This window comes from Coregonus lavaretus, assembly GCF_964263955.1.
Source record: "Coregonus lavaretus genome assembly, chromosome: 14".
Taxonomy (NCBI): Eukaryota; Metazoa; Chordata; class Actinopteri; order Salmoniformes; family Salmonidae; genus Coregonus; species Coregonus lavaretus.
In genome coordinates, this window is record NC_140001.1 from 45,194,918 (window position 1) to 45,208,655 (window position 13,738).

Here is a 13,738-nt window from a genome sequence, read left to right on the forward strand (position 1 = left end):
TACCATTTCTTATGAACTTTTGAGTTGTAATGAGTTTATACTTTGGCTTTGGATAAAGGTAAACGCGTAGTTTACACAAATATTAGCATTTTAGCTCTTATTGCAGGACTTTGACTGTGGGAAATCACGTTCCTCTCTTCTTTGTAGATAATTCCACTTTTCAGGTTTATGGCGGGAACCGGACACATAGAAAATGTCTGGCATTGTGATAGTTCAACTCTTGAAAATTGTGTTCTGTAGGTGTCACTGAGTAGGCTGATACCCTGTTTCATGGGTGCACAATCCATAGGTTTGGCTGCACTCTGTAATATGAATATTCAATACCCGCAATAGGCTGACTGGGGAGGTGATTTCCCACAGTCAAAGTCCTGCAATAAGAGCTAATAGTAAGATGCTAATATTTGTGTAAACTCTACAGAGCTGTGTTCTGTGGGTGTCACTGAGTAGGCTGATCAGATAGGTTTTGTCTAGAAGGGATACAGCTTTTGTCAAAATGTACTTTTTATAGCAGGAGAATTTATGCAGCAGGTTAGGATAATTAACGTAGCAGGATAGGAGAATTAGATTAAGGTTAGGAAAAGGGTTAGGGTTTGCGAATATTTAGTCAAATTATACCATCTAGACATGACCACCTAGATACCCTGTTTAATGTGTGCATAATTGGTAAGACTGTACAGTGCATATTAGCCCATGCCCCCAATGCAATTCAAAGTCTAATACATCCACAGTGCGATCAACTGATTTTTTCATATTTCTTTGGTCAAACTAACTAATAATTGTATTCTGTTGAATTTATATAACAACATTCCAAACTTTATCTAGTGCTAGTCCTTAGCATCCACCATTTTATCAGTTTGCATCAGTTTCAATGGGGGACTTTTATTTTGAAGGCGAACCGCCGATTCAATTTAAACTATTTGCTCAGGCTAATGTTGTTCAGGGCCAGCAATGAGCTGAACGTGAATGCAATTAAGCGACAGTCTGCTGGGTAAATGGCGTCCCTTGAGAAAGCAAGAAACAAATGTATGTCAGGAGAAGTGCAGTATTATCATAAGGAGACGTATACTTGGATGACGGAGGAGGAATGGAGGGGAAAAGAGAGGCAGAGGAGGTCTAAGAGAGAGAGGGAGGAAGACTGTAAGCTTGTGTCTGTAAAAAATGGCGGGAAAAAGGGAGAAGGTTTGTTAAAGAAGAATGGTAGAAAATTTAAGGAACGTGAGCTGAAGACAGGAGGAGAAATGGAAGTGAATGAGGGTAAAGTATTGGAGCCCGAGGCTTGCACAGAGGGTCAGGATAAAGATGAGTCTGTGACAGTAGGAGTGAAGTTTTTGGAAAAAGTGGACCCTTGCCTTTTGGCTGATCCATTTGTGGTTTCAGGATGGGTTAAAAAAGCAGTGGGTATAGTGGAATCGGTGAGGGTAACCAGAAGTGGTCTAGTGATAATTGTTTGTGTTTCTGTTGGTCAGAGGGAGAAGGCGCTCAGAGTTAAACAAATGGGGGAAAGAATTGTGAATTATTTCGCTCTCAAGAAAAGGGCGCCATTGAAAGGAGTGATTACTGGGGTAGCAGTAAATGTAAAAGTTGACCAACTGAAGGGGAAGATTCCCGGTGTTTGTGATGCTCGTCGTTTAGTGGACACAAACAGGGTGGTGAGAGTGGGGAAACAGAAGAGTCATTGTCTGTTCTTTTGAGTTTTGAAGTTGAGTCTTTGCCTGACAAAGTGAAGTTAGGATATATAAGTTATCCTGTAGGAGCTTATGTGCCGAATACATTACGATGTTACAGGTGTCAAATTTATGGGCATGTGGCAGCAGTGTGTAGGAGGGAGGTTCCAAGGTGTGCAGAAGGGCATGAAACAAAGGAATGTGTAGCATTGAGGAAAGTAGTGGTATGTGCTAATTGTAGGGGTGCCCATGGGGCTGGGGATCAGAAATGTCCCGTGCGAGAGAGGCAGGTTGAGGTTTCCAGGGTAAGAGTAGTGAAGAAGTTGTCATATGCTGAGGCAGTGAAGAAAGTAGAGGAAGATGGGGCAAGGGGGAGGAGTGGTGAGAGTAGTAGATATGTACCAGTACAGAGGGATAGGCCAACAAGTGATATATGTTTCAGTAATATAGGATTTTTAGCATTTATAGCAATGGTTATTAATTGTACTGCAGGGATGGAATGTAAGTCGAAGAAAATTGAGGTTGTGGTGGCAGCTGCAGAGGTATTTGGGTGTCAGAAGAGACTCAGGGAGTGTTAAGTGGTGATGTCCCAGGTTGAGGGCATGAGGTAGGAATGAATATATTTAAATAGTGGAGTAGGGTGGTGTTAATTATTAATAATATTTTTGAATTTGTGAGTGTAGTGTTAGATGGTAAGGTATTTCTTTATTTTATTTTTCAAGCAAAATATATGGGAGTTGTACTCCAGTCTAGTAGGTGGCGGTAATGCAACAAATTGGATGCCAACCGCCGTTAAACCTCATCGAAGAAGAAGTAATGTTGTTCAAGACACGCTGGTACCAGTATGTAACGTTAGGTGAGCATTCATGGTTTTAGCTAGCTTGCTTGGTGACGAACATACAATTTAGCTCTGTTATCAATATTAGATAGTCTCTATGAATTGGCTAAATGTTAACATTTGCGTGGCATAAATCTAATATTTCCTATTGTAAAAAGGGCTAACGGAGCAGTAGCTAGCTATCACACACCGGGTCTCGAGTTAGCGCTCTCTTGCTGCATCAACCTTAGCTACTCATCACTGTCAAAACAGCTAGGAATATATTTATCTAACTAGCTAGCAAACTCGGGTTAGCCTTGCTAGCTAGGTTAGCAAAACTAGCTAGCATCTTGGTGTGCGTGTGACGAGGATGCTAGCTACCGGTATGTTACTTTGATCTGACAGCTGCGCTGGCTACTAGTAGTGTTTGATCAAGGCCGCGAGAGAGAAGGCAGCATACTTCTATCTAGGTAACAAGCTAGGTAAATTAAGTAAATTGATAATCTCGGCACCCAGAACCAGCTAATGAGCTACTCAATTGCAGCTATCTGTCGTTCATCAATCTATTGTTACAATGTGACGAATTCCTATGCATGGAAATACATACCTATAAAGGTAACGTTACAATGTACAGGTAACTGCCAAAATAAAGGCAACACTTGAGGAAATGAGGGATACAAAGTATATTGAAAACAGGTTTTTCCACACAGGTGTGGTTCCTGAGTTAATTAAGCAATTAAAACAGCCCATCATGCATAGGGTCATGTATGTGGTCCTCTGTAGCTCAGCTGGTAGAGCACGGCGCTTGTAACGCCAAGGTAGTGGGTTCGATCTCCGCGACCACCCATACACAAAAATTTATGCACGCATGACTGTAAGTCGCTTTGGATAAAAGCGTCTGCTAAATGGCATATTATTATTATATTATGTATAAAAATGCCCAGTTGCCCATTATTTTATCTATGATGGCTAGAGGAAGAGCTGTCAGTGGCTGTGTTCGAGAGCATCAAAACGACTGCAGGTGACTGCTGACTGATCTACAAATCACCTGTCATCACAAATAACGACTCATTATTATTTGTAGAACAGTCAGTCACAATTTATATATCATACATTGCGGGTTTGATCCTCTCAAACACGGCCAGTGACTTTAAAAGAGGGGTCTCATGCCAGGGGGTTTAAAGGGTGTGTGTCTTTCATCAATTGAACACTTATGGGAAAGTCTGGAACAGCGCCTGAGACTGCGTTTTCCACCAAATCAACAAAACACCAAATTCTAGAATTTCTCGCGGAAGAATGGTGTCGCATCCCTCCTTCCAGACACTTGTAGAATCTATGCCAAGGTGCATTGAAGCTGTTCTGGCTACACGTTGTGGCCAAAAGCTCTATTAAGACACTATGTATTTCTTTCCTTTATTTTGGTAGTTACCTGTAGCTACCAAATGGAGCAAACAAGCTTATCTCAGAAGCTGTTATTGTTGGGACCCAGAATCCAACCAAATTTGTTTCACTAATGTGGGAAGTTTTTAAATGTCATTGATTCATGCATGAATTAATATGTCATCCCATATATTATTATAATCAATAAAATAAATGTTTTATTGTGACGATGCATTGCACGTAGCTATAACTCTTATCTTTTGACTAATGCAGATTTTTTGTGCTCATGATGAGGTTATGTTCTGCCACTTGTCAGCACTCAGCATTCACTCATGCGGTGTGTGCGCAGTGGTGGAAAAAGTAATACATTGTCATACTTGAGTAAAAGTAAAGATACCTTAATAGAAAAAGTCTAAAAGTATTTGTTTTTAAATATACTTAAGTATCAAAAGTAAATGGAATTGCTAAAATGCACTTAAGTATCAAAAGTCAAAGTATAAACCATTTCAAATTCCTTATATTAAGCAAACCAGACAGCACAATTTTATTTATTTATTGGCGGATAGCCAGGGGCACACTCCAACACTCAGACATAATTTACAAACGAAGAATTTGTGTTTAGTGAGTCCGCCAGATCAGAGGCAGTAGGGATGACCAGTGGTGCTCTCTTGATAAGTGTGTGAATTGGACCATTTTCCTATCAAAATGTAACGAGTACCTTTGGGTGTCAGGGAAAATGTATGGAGTAAATTGGCAAAAATATAAATAGTAAAGCACAGATATTTTTACTTAAGTACTTTACACCACTGTGTGTGTGTTTCGCAAGTCTGTTTCCTGAGTCTCCCTGATATAGTAAATGCTCTGTTGATTGATAACATCACCTGAGACTCACTCTTTAGTGACTCTTTATTCTCTTTAGTGAACTCTATAATTAAGTTCCCACAGAATGTTAGGGCTGTTTTCTTACACTATGGTTTGTGTTGTGCCCCCAACCCCCCCCCCCCCCCCCCCCCCCCTACACTATAAGATAGGCTGTGATAAGATAGTCTTGTCAGTCAGAGCATCTTGAAGACTCAAAGTACAACCCTGTTTCTGAGTTGTAGGCTTCAGCTTTGTCTACGTTTCTTCTCACAAGAAAGATCTTCTGTAAGGGCAAGTTACTTTTGATTCTCAACCTGTACAGAGTTTGGTGTTTATTAGGCTATATTGAATTTGGGGGCATTGTGATTTGTCGGATACTGAATGTTATAAAGGTCTGTAAAGTAGGCTGATAACTCTTGTTAAGTGGGCTGCTGGTGACTGTATAATTCCTGCTGTGTCTAGCCCAGTATTTCTTGAGGATAGTGCTGCTTTCAGCGGATTTCGAGGAAATGTTATGCAGACGACATTTTCCATCATCACTTTTCTTTTTTACAGTCATCAAATTGCTTTGCTTAACTTTCCCCAAGTATTATGGAGGGGATCGTGTGCCAGCCAGCAACTCGTTACAGTAGCTGAATAAGGGTTCTCTATGCTATGCTGACTTCAGTTCATACTTGAGACGTGTCCAGTCAAAAGAGTACCACCATCATAAGGATTCACTTTCTCTCATAACCTATGTGATTTATGCAATGATGTGTGTATGGATTAATGGCACAACTTATTGCTGGGCAGAGATGATCATCATGCACCTTGCATGCATAAACGCCAAGCTCATTTAAAGGGCAATTCCACCACTTCTCTCTGACAGGGTAGGATTAAAAGTAAGAAAACCTTTTCAAAACCTGCAACAAGTGTCTAGCCAGAGGAAGGGTATGTTCTTGCTCCCAACGCAACACTGCAGATCTCAGTATTTGAAAGTCACTGTTTTTAACTTTATATTTTTCTGCAAAACGTTGAAACGCGCCGTTTTCACATATGTAGACACAGGTATTATGCTGGAGATAATGAAAATGAGGTTGAAAAGTGGAGTTTACCTTTTTAAGTAACTAACTGTAACCCCATCTCACTTCCTTCCATTGTATTCCCCCCCCAGATGTCCTCTCTGTGTTGTGATAGCCTACATTCCATTGGATAACATTTAGTAGGCTTGGGGCAGCGTGGTGTGTTGTGGCGTCACAGACAGTGATAAAAGAGAACACCAGTCCTTTGAGGTTATTATATTATTACTGCACTTTCCCTGGCCTGAGATTCCTGCTGATTTCTGTTACACTTTCCCTGAGTTCTAGGAGTTCTCTTAAGTTTCATGTTGCCTCTGCAAATAAACGTAGCTAAGCTTGGTCCCATATCTGTTTGTGCTGTGTCAGGGTAGATAAAGGTAATGAGGAGGAGGAACATTTAAGAGGGTTTTATTAAGGATACAGGTATTTTCTGTTGGTGAAGGTAGGACTCAAGGTATTTGGCTCTCTGGACTGGTGTGAATGTGAACTGATGATGTTTCTGATTGCACTGCTGATAGTACTGTGACAGATCAGGGCCAGTATCCACCAAATAATCTTAGAAGGAGTGCTGATCTAGGATCTGACCATACAGTGAGGGGAAAAAAGTATTTGATCCCCTGTTGATTTTGTACGTTTGCCCACTGACAAAGAAATGATCAATCTATAATTTTAATGGTAGGTTTATTTGAACAGTGCGAGACAGAATAACAACAAAGAAATCCAGAAAAACGCATGTCAAAAATGTTATAAATTGATTTGCATTTTAATGAGGGAAATAAGTATTTGACCCCTCTGCAAAACATGACTTAGTACTTGGTTGCAAAACCCTTGTTGGCAATCACAGAGGTCAGAAGTTTCTTGTAGTTGGCCACCAGGTTTGCACACATCTCAGGAGGGATTTTGTCCCACTCCTCTTTGCAGATCTTCTCCAAGTCATTAAGGTTTCGAGGCTGACGTTTGGCAACTCGAACCACAGATTTTCTATGGGATGAAGGTCTGGAGACTGGCTAGGCCACTCCAGGACCTTAATGAGCTTCTTCTTGAGCCACTCCTTTGTTGCCTTGACCGTGTGTTTTGGGTCATTGTCATGCAGGAATACCCATCCACGACCCATTTCAATGCCCTAGCTGAGGGAAGGAGGTTCTCACCCAAGATTTGACAGTGTTCTTGGGGTCATAGGCAGAATTCCTCCTCCTCCAAACACGGCGAGTTGAGTTGATGCCGAAGAGCTCCATTTTGGTCTCATCTGACCACAACACTTTCACCCAGTTCTCCTCTGAATCATTCAGATGTTCATTGGCAAACTTCAGACGGCCCTGTATATGTGCTTTCTTGAGCAGGGGGACCTTGCGGGCGCTGCAGGATTTCTGTCCTTCACGGCGTAGTGTGTTACCAATTGTTTTCTTGGTGACTATGGTCCCAGCTGCCTTGAGATCATTGACAAGATCCTCCCGTGTAGTTCTGGGCTGATTCCTCACCGTTCTCATGATCATTGCAACGCCACGAGGTGAGATCTTGCATGGAGCCCCAGGCCGAGGGAGACTGACAGTTATTTTGTGTTTCTTCCATTTGCGAATAATCGCACCAACTGTTGTCACCTTCTCACCAAGCTGCTTGGCGATGGTCTTGTAGCCCATTCCAGCCTTGTGTAGGTCTACAATCTTGTCCCTGACATCCTTTGAGAGCTCTTTGGTCTTGGCCATGGTGGAGAGTTTTGAATCTGATTGATTGATTGCTTCTGTGGACAGGTGTCTTTTATACAGGTAACAAGCTGAGATTAGGAGCACTCCCTTTAAGAGTGTGCTCCTAATCTCAGCTCGTTACCTGTATAAAAGACACCTGGGAGCCAGAAATCTTTCTGATTGAGAGGGGGTCAAATACTTATTTCCCTCATTAAAATGCAAATCAATTTATAACATTTTTGACATGCGTTTTTCTGGATTTTTTGTTGTTATTCTGTCTCACTGTTCAAATAAACCTACCATTAAAATTATAGACTGATACTTTCTTTGTCAGTGGGCAAACGTACAAAATCAGCAGGGGATCAGATACTTTTATCCCTCACTGTATATTCTTATTCATTATAATCTAAAAGGCAAAACTGATCCTAGATCAGTACTCCTCCTCTGAGACGCTTTGTGGATATGGGCCCAGGTTGTGAGGTGGGAACAGTGAAACGGGTCCTTTCAGGGTGTGTGTGTGTGTGATTTTCGGTAACCTCATCCCTAGGCTTATTACAGCCACATATAAGGTTGAACAAAGAGAGAGCTTGGAGTTTTGCTTCTCCGTACTGTGTAATGTATTCCCTTTGAATCTGGGGATTATTTATTTTTACCCTGTTAAATTTGTAATTGATGTCACTTGCATTATTTATATATATATTTCTCTCTCTCTCTCTCTATATATATATATATATATATATATATATATGTACACATAAGTTGTGTTTTGGCTGTAGACTCAGGCTGCTACTCTGCTGTAGTATGTTTAGACTTAATCCTATATTTTTCTCTTCCACAGACTGTGTCTTCTGTTTTCTCTAAGAGCTGGACTCTGTACTGAGGGCTCTACACAGGAGGTCAAAGACACACCACGCCGAGGTTGGAAGAGGTGAGTCCTTCATACTTCATAGTGCAAGGCAATGAATAGAAACGTCAGTGCAATGAATGGTTTTCCCTGCCCTCTGTGTTCATTGAACCAAGTGTAAGACAATGAAACTTTGTGTGTGGCTGGCTGGCTGCACAAAAAGGTTTGGGAACTACTGAGTGTGTTAGCCTACTTACCCACCTCAGTGACCTCTCCTCCCCCTCTCCTCTCCCCAGCCAGAGCCCACTGTGTGTGTTGGCCTACTAACCAACCCACCTTGCTCTCCCTGTTCCTTAGCCAGAACTACAGTACCTACCAACCCACCTCAGTCACATCTCTCCTCTCCCTAGACATCACCCAGCCAGTGGAGTCATCATCATCCTCATGACCCAGAGACCCGGCCATGGCTGTTCTGTCTGTGTGGCCCAGCTGACAGTCCTCCTCACCCTGGCCCTGCTGCTGTGTCCCCTGGGGAGGGCGCTAGGCAAGCCCCAGGCTTCTCCGGCCCAGGTGCTGCAGGGCCTGCTGGAGCGCTATGGGGACAACGCCACCATCTCTGTCCCCCAGCTCCGCTCCCTGCTGTCCCGACTTGGTGCACCTGGTCAGGGGGACAACAGCACCGCAGCAGAGGGGACGGCTCCACCTGCTCCGCCTAAAGTCAACCTGTCCAAAGTAAGTAGGCATTGGCATTTGTTAACCTTTTTAAGTGAATTATCTTAAAATATCTAAAAAATACCCTAATTTACATAATCTGAGGTGTTTGTCTTGTGCCCCCCATTGGTTGAGACGGCGTACTCTTGATTACAGGGTGGGTGTCATTTCAATCATAGAAATATAATTCATAGAATGGACCTATACCTTCAGACTTCTGCAATTTAGCTGGTACACCGTTGACATTCTTACTTCCAATTACTACCACAAAGATGGCTGCCTGACAGTATCATTTAAAACAACTGATATTCCCATTCAAGTCAACATTCTCTGATGTGTGGACCTCCAACCATCTGTGGTTGAAAGTTGACATTATAATTTTATCATCCAAAACATGACACCCACCCTGTATTCAAGAGCATGTGGCGTCTCAACTGATGGTGGGCACAACACAAAAACCTCAGATGATGTCAAATGGGGTCTAAGCTACAACCTTTGCGAGAGAGAAAAAATCGGCCTTTACACGTTTTTAGATAATTGACATTTTAATTTTAAACAGTTTTATTCTAGAAATTATAAAATAATTTCACAACTCTGTTCGTAAGCTTTTAAATGATCTCAAACTCAACCGTTGATCTTTTCCATTGATGTATCATGGTATGATGGGGTATGCAAAATGGGTCAACTTTGAGCACCTCTATTTCCTGAATGTTTTGTCATTCAGGTCCAAATGGTCACTTTCTGACCGCTTCTACCGTGGGCGAATAGGTATGGAAGGTTTCGTTCAAATCAAGAGGGGTGCGGTCAAAAGGTGATTGAAATATCATACTATACAGCAGAGTGTCTTGCCATTAGTGTTAAAACAAAGATTTTTCGCCCCCTCCCGCCCCTATGGAAAACTCTTTCTCAAAGCTAAGGATCCGGATCACGTTCTGCGCATGTTATCTTACACGCACTACGTAGCTACTGCTCACACTCCACCTCCCTTTACTTTTCTCTCTTTACTCACCCTCTTCTGAACCATGATGATGTAGCCTATCTCTGCCTCATGTCTCTGAACAGCTGAAATAAAATAAAAACTGTGGCGATTTGAACAAACATTCCCAAAAATATTTATTGAAGGCTATACAACCTTCTGTCTGTTGTAACGGATACAGTTCCCTGTGCATTGCATTGGACCAAAAACAATCAGTGTTTTGTGTGATGTAGGCTAATCTTTATAGGTGCTGCCATTATCGTAGCCACGAGCCAGAGTTCCTGAAAAATAATGTAACTCGCCACTTGAGTTTTGCATTGGGGCAACAAAAAAAATCTGCGTTTTAACCACTCGATGATCATGCAAGTACCGCACGAGTAGGGCATCCTTCATTCAAACCCTCTCACTTTTGGTCTCCTAAATAGCTAGGATACTTGGCATTTTTCTCAAGCTTAAAGGGATACTTTGGGATTTTGGCAAAGAAGCCCTTTATCTACTTCCCCAGAGTCAGATGAACTCATGAGCTAGGTTTCCATCCAATTGGACAGATTTTAATGCAAATATTCTCAAATCTGCATAAAGAAAATATATGCATTTTCCCACCAGTGGTGTGTTTCCACCAAATTGACTTGTTGTGGATCAAAATGCCTGATGACCTAGTGCATACAAAATGTCATTTTTTTTCACTTATGTTTTTCACGTATCAAATACAAATCTAAAGTTCAATGTGTTTCCTTCGCATTTTCAACTCTACCAATAGTTTTGTCACAACTGTTGCGTTAAATAGCAAATGTTCCTACTCTGGTCTTGGCATGTGCGCTCTAGCCAACAGCTGGCAGATACAGTGCGGGTAAGCTAGTCTACATGATGAGATTATTATGGATAAGAGCGAGAATATTTTTATTTGTCAAACGGCAGTCAAGCATCGATCATCATGTCACCAGAATAAGACCCTTGATATTTATTGGAAAGGAGCATCAAGCTCATCACCGTGCACTTTCACCACTCTATGAAGTTTATCATCATTTATTTCATCTGTAGCCTAATAAACTGCATGGTTTCCCGAGTCGTAGTGGGAGGACCGCACACCATATCATCGCTTTAATCCAAGTTTACTTCTATGTGATGGTTATTATATCAATATTTGCGCATAAAGGTGTTTCCACCGCCATTTCTCGCATGAATACATTTTTGAAGTCAGCGCAAAGTTCAGTTGCGTCTTCATGTTGTAGAGGATAAACAAAGATAGGAAATGCTATTGTGTGTGTGTGTGTCCTGTGCTCCGTTCCTCATGCCACTGAGTTAAGGGAATGACTGTTTACCTTTGGTCCAGAGTTTGTGTGCTCAGGCATGGAACCTTACATGGACCGGCTCCATCATGGATAACTTGATCTGTTTAGTTTTCCTTGAAGGGAAAACATAATGTTCCTTATCAGATAGAAAATGACTGGTGTCTGCTGGGGCTGGTTGAGGATTCTTTTTCTGCTGTGTGTGTGTGTGTGTGTGTGTGTGTGTGCAGACCTGGGTTCAAATACTATTTCAAATATCTAAATTACTTTCACATGCATTTAAAGTAAGTCAGCCTATTTGGATATATTTTATTTGAAGAGACAAGGGGGGGGGGGGGAGTGTGGGGAGTTGGATCAGTCCAACCAGTTTGCCTCCACACACAGCACAGAGAAACAAGATGATGATGGCGAACAGATTCCCCCTGGATAACACTCCTTCTCAGTGATGGACTAGACAACCAATTGTAGCACTGGCTTTCTTTATGATTTTGTCAAGCTTGTTTAAGTCCTCTTTGGCTAAATTCCTTGTGCAACACACAATGGCATTTTGTCACAGACATTAAAAGATCTAAGCATCTTAAAAAGTACAGTCTGGATTTGGATTTTTTGAATTTTCCTTCCAGATCAGTTGGTTGTCCACTATTACACCCAAGACATTTGAATGTACAGTATTTGGAAATACACTTGGAAAGTATTTGAAAATACTCAAATACACTGACTCAATTACATTTCCATGCATTTAACCCGGGTATTTGAAATACCGGTAAGTATTTGAATACAGTTTGGGAGACTCTTTTGTTATTTTTTATTTTTATTTACAAATAACCATTCAAATACTTAAATATTAGTACTTGCTTTGGGCTGTGTATTTGAAAAATACTCAAACACACAGAAAAAGTATTTTAAATACCAGATACTCAAATACACGTGTATTTGAACCCAGGTCTGGTGTGTATGTGCGAATGTGTGTGTGTGTCACTGAGGGAGTTCTATTAACCTGAGCCATGGTGCACCAGTCTATGGCCCGTGACGTGAATGGGCAAAAGTGGCTTAAAAATCCTTTAATCTACACTGATTTAAGTGGATTTAACAGGTGACATCAATAAGGGATCAATACTTTCCCATGGATTCACCTGGTCAGTCTGTCATGGAAAGACCAGGTGTTCCTAATGGTTTGTACACTCAGTGTATAATAAAATGTTCTAACAAGTTTTCATTGGAAAGGCAGATAAAGCATTTTTATCAAAAGGAATCACTTTTGCATGTGAAAACACAAAAGCCTACTCATTATTCCAAGTGCTTCATCTAGCCTAGGCTACGTCACTTTTATTTTGAGCAGAAGTCACTTTTGTTTTGAGCAGAACGGGACACCTGGCTCACGCTCGGGGGGGAGGCAGCCCTGTTTCAAAACTAATGCAATCACTTTTCACCCAATGCAAACTCCGTGCCAGATGATTAAATCCCCTCAGTGACTGACTGACTGACTGTATGTTTCCCTCCACAGTGCTTACCTGCAGACACTCTGGCGGTGTACAGTATAAGCGAGCAGTCTCATCTGGATGGGCGTGGCTTACAGGAGCTCTGCCCCACCATGCTGCAGCAATTGGACGCCGGCGCCTGTGGGGAGGAGAAAGGGGAGGAGCTTATCATAGACCTGCCTTCCAAACCCACTGCTGCTGAAGGTGAGCCTCTAAACTTATACTCAGTATTCATAATACATTTTCTATATCAATACAAAAATCAATCAAAATTATTTATAAAGCCCTTTTTACATCAGCACCAGCCACAAAGTGCGTATATAGAAACCCAGCCTAAAACCCCAAAGAGCAAGAAATGCACATGTAGATGCACCCTGGCTAGGAAAAACTCCCTAGAAAGGCAGGAACCTAGGAAGAAACCTAGAGAGGAACCAGGCTCTGAGGGGTGGCCAGTCCTCTTCTTGCTGTGCCAGGTGAAGATTATAAGAGTACATGGCCATTAAGGCCAGATCATTATTATTTAAGATACTCTTTGAAGAGGTAGGGTTTCAGAAGTTTTCGGAAGATGGGCAGGGACTCTGGCTCCACCATTGGGAGCTTGGACTGGGCTGAGTGGGAGATGTCCTCCCGTAGCAGCCCTCCTCTCCACGTCACCTGGTAGGAGCGGCCTGTCAGGTAGGATGCAATCCAAGAGTATGCAGAGCCTGAGACGTCCAGCCCTGAGAGGGTGGAGAGGAGGATCTGATTGTTCACGGTGTCGAAGGCAGATAGATCTAGGAGGATGAGAACAGAGGATAGAGATTAAGCTTTGGCAGTGCATAGAGCCTCCATAACACAGAAGAGCAGTCTCTGTTGAGTGACCAGTCTTGAAGCCTGACTGGTTAGGGTCAAGAAGATCGTTCTGAGAGAGTTGGTCAAAGACAGCACGCTCAAGTGTTTTGGAAATAATTTGATACCGGTCTGTGGTTTTTGACGTCA

The 13,738-nt window shown here is 42.0% G+C and overlaps 1 protein-coding gene across 2 annotated transcripts in view; it reads left to right on the forward strand.

Annotated features, from left to right (window-relative positions):
• Positions 1-2,471: 2,471 nt before the first annotated feature.
• Positions 2,472-13,738, forward strand: part of LOC311141938 (metal cation symporter ZIP14-like) — a 28,718-nt gene continuing 17,451 nt past the window's right edge. Inside the window, exons 1-4 of one of the 2 annotated variants that reach the window (XM_084177454.1) lie at positions 2,472-2,520; positions 8,301-8,390; positions 8,717-9,038; positions 12,787-12,964. In XM_084177454.1, the coding sequence (XP_084033580.1) occupies positions 8,751-9,038; positions 12,787-12,964 (466 nt within the window). In that variant the 5' untranslated portion in view covers positions 2,472-2,520; positions 8,301-8,390; positions 8,717-8,750. Of the gene's footprint in view, positions 2,521-4,888; positions 5,014-8,300; positions 8,391-8,716; positions 9,039-12,786; positions 12,965-13,738 lie in introns of those variants that run through there. The other variant, XM_084177455.1, reaches the window with a different exon arrangement.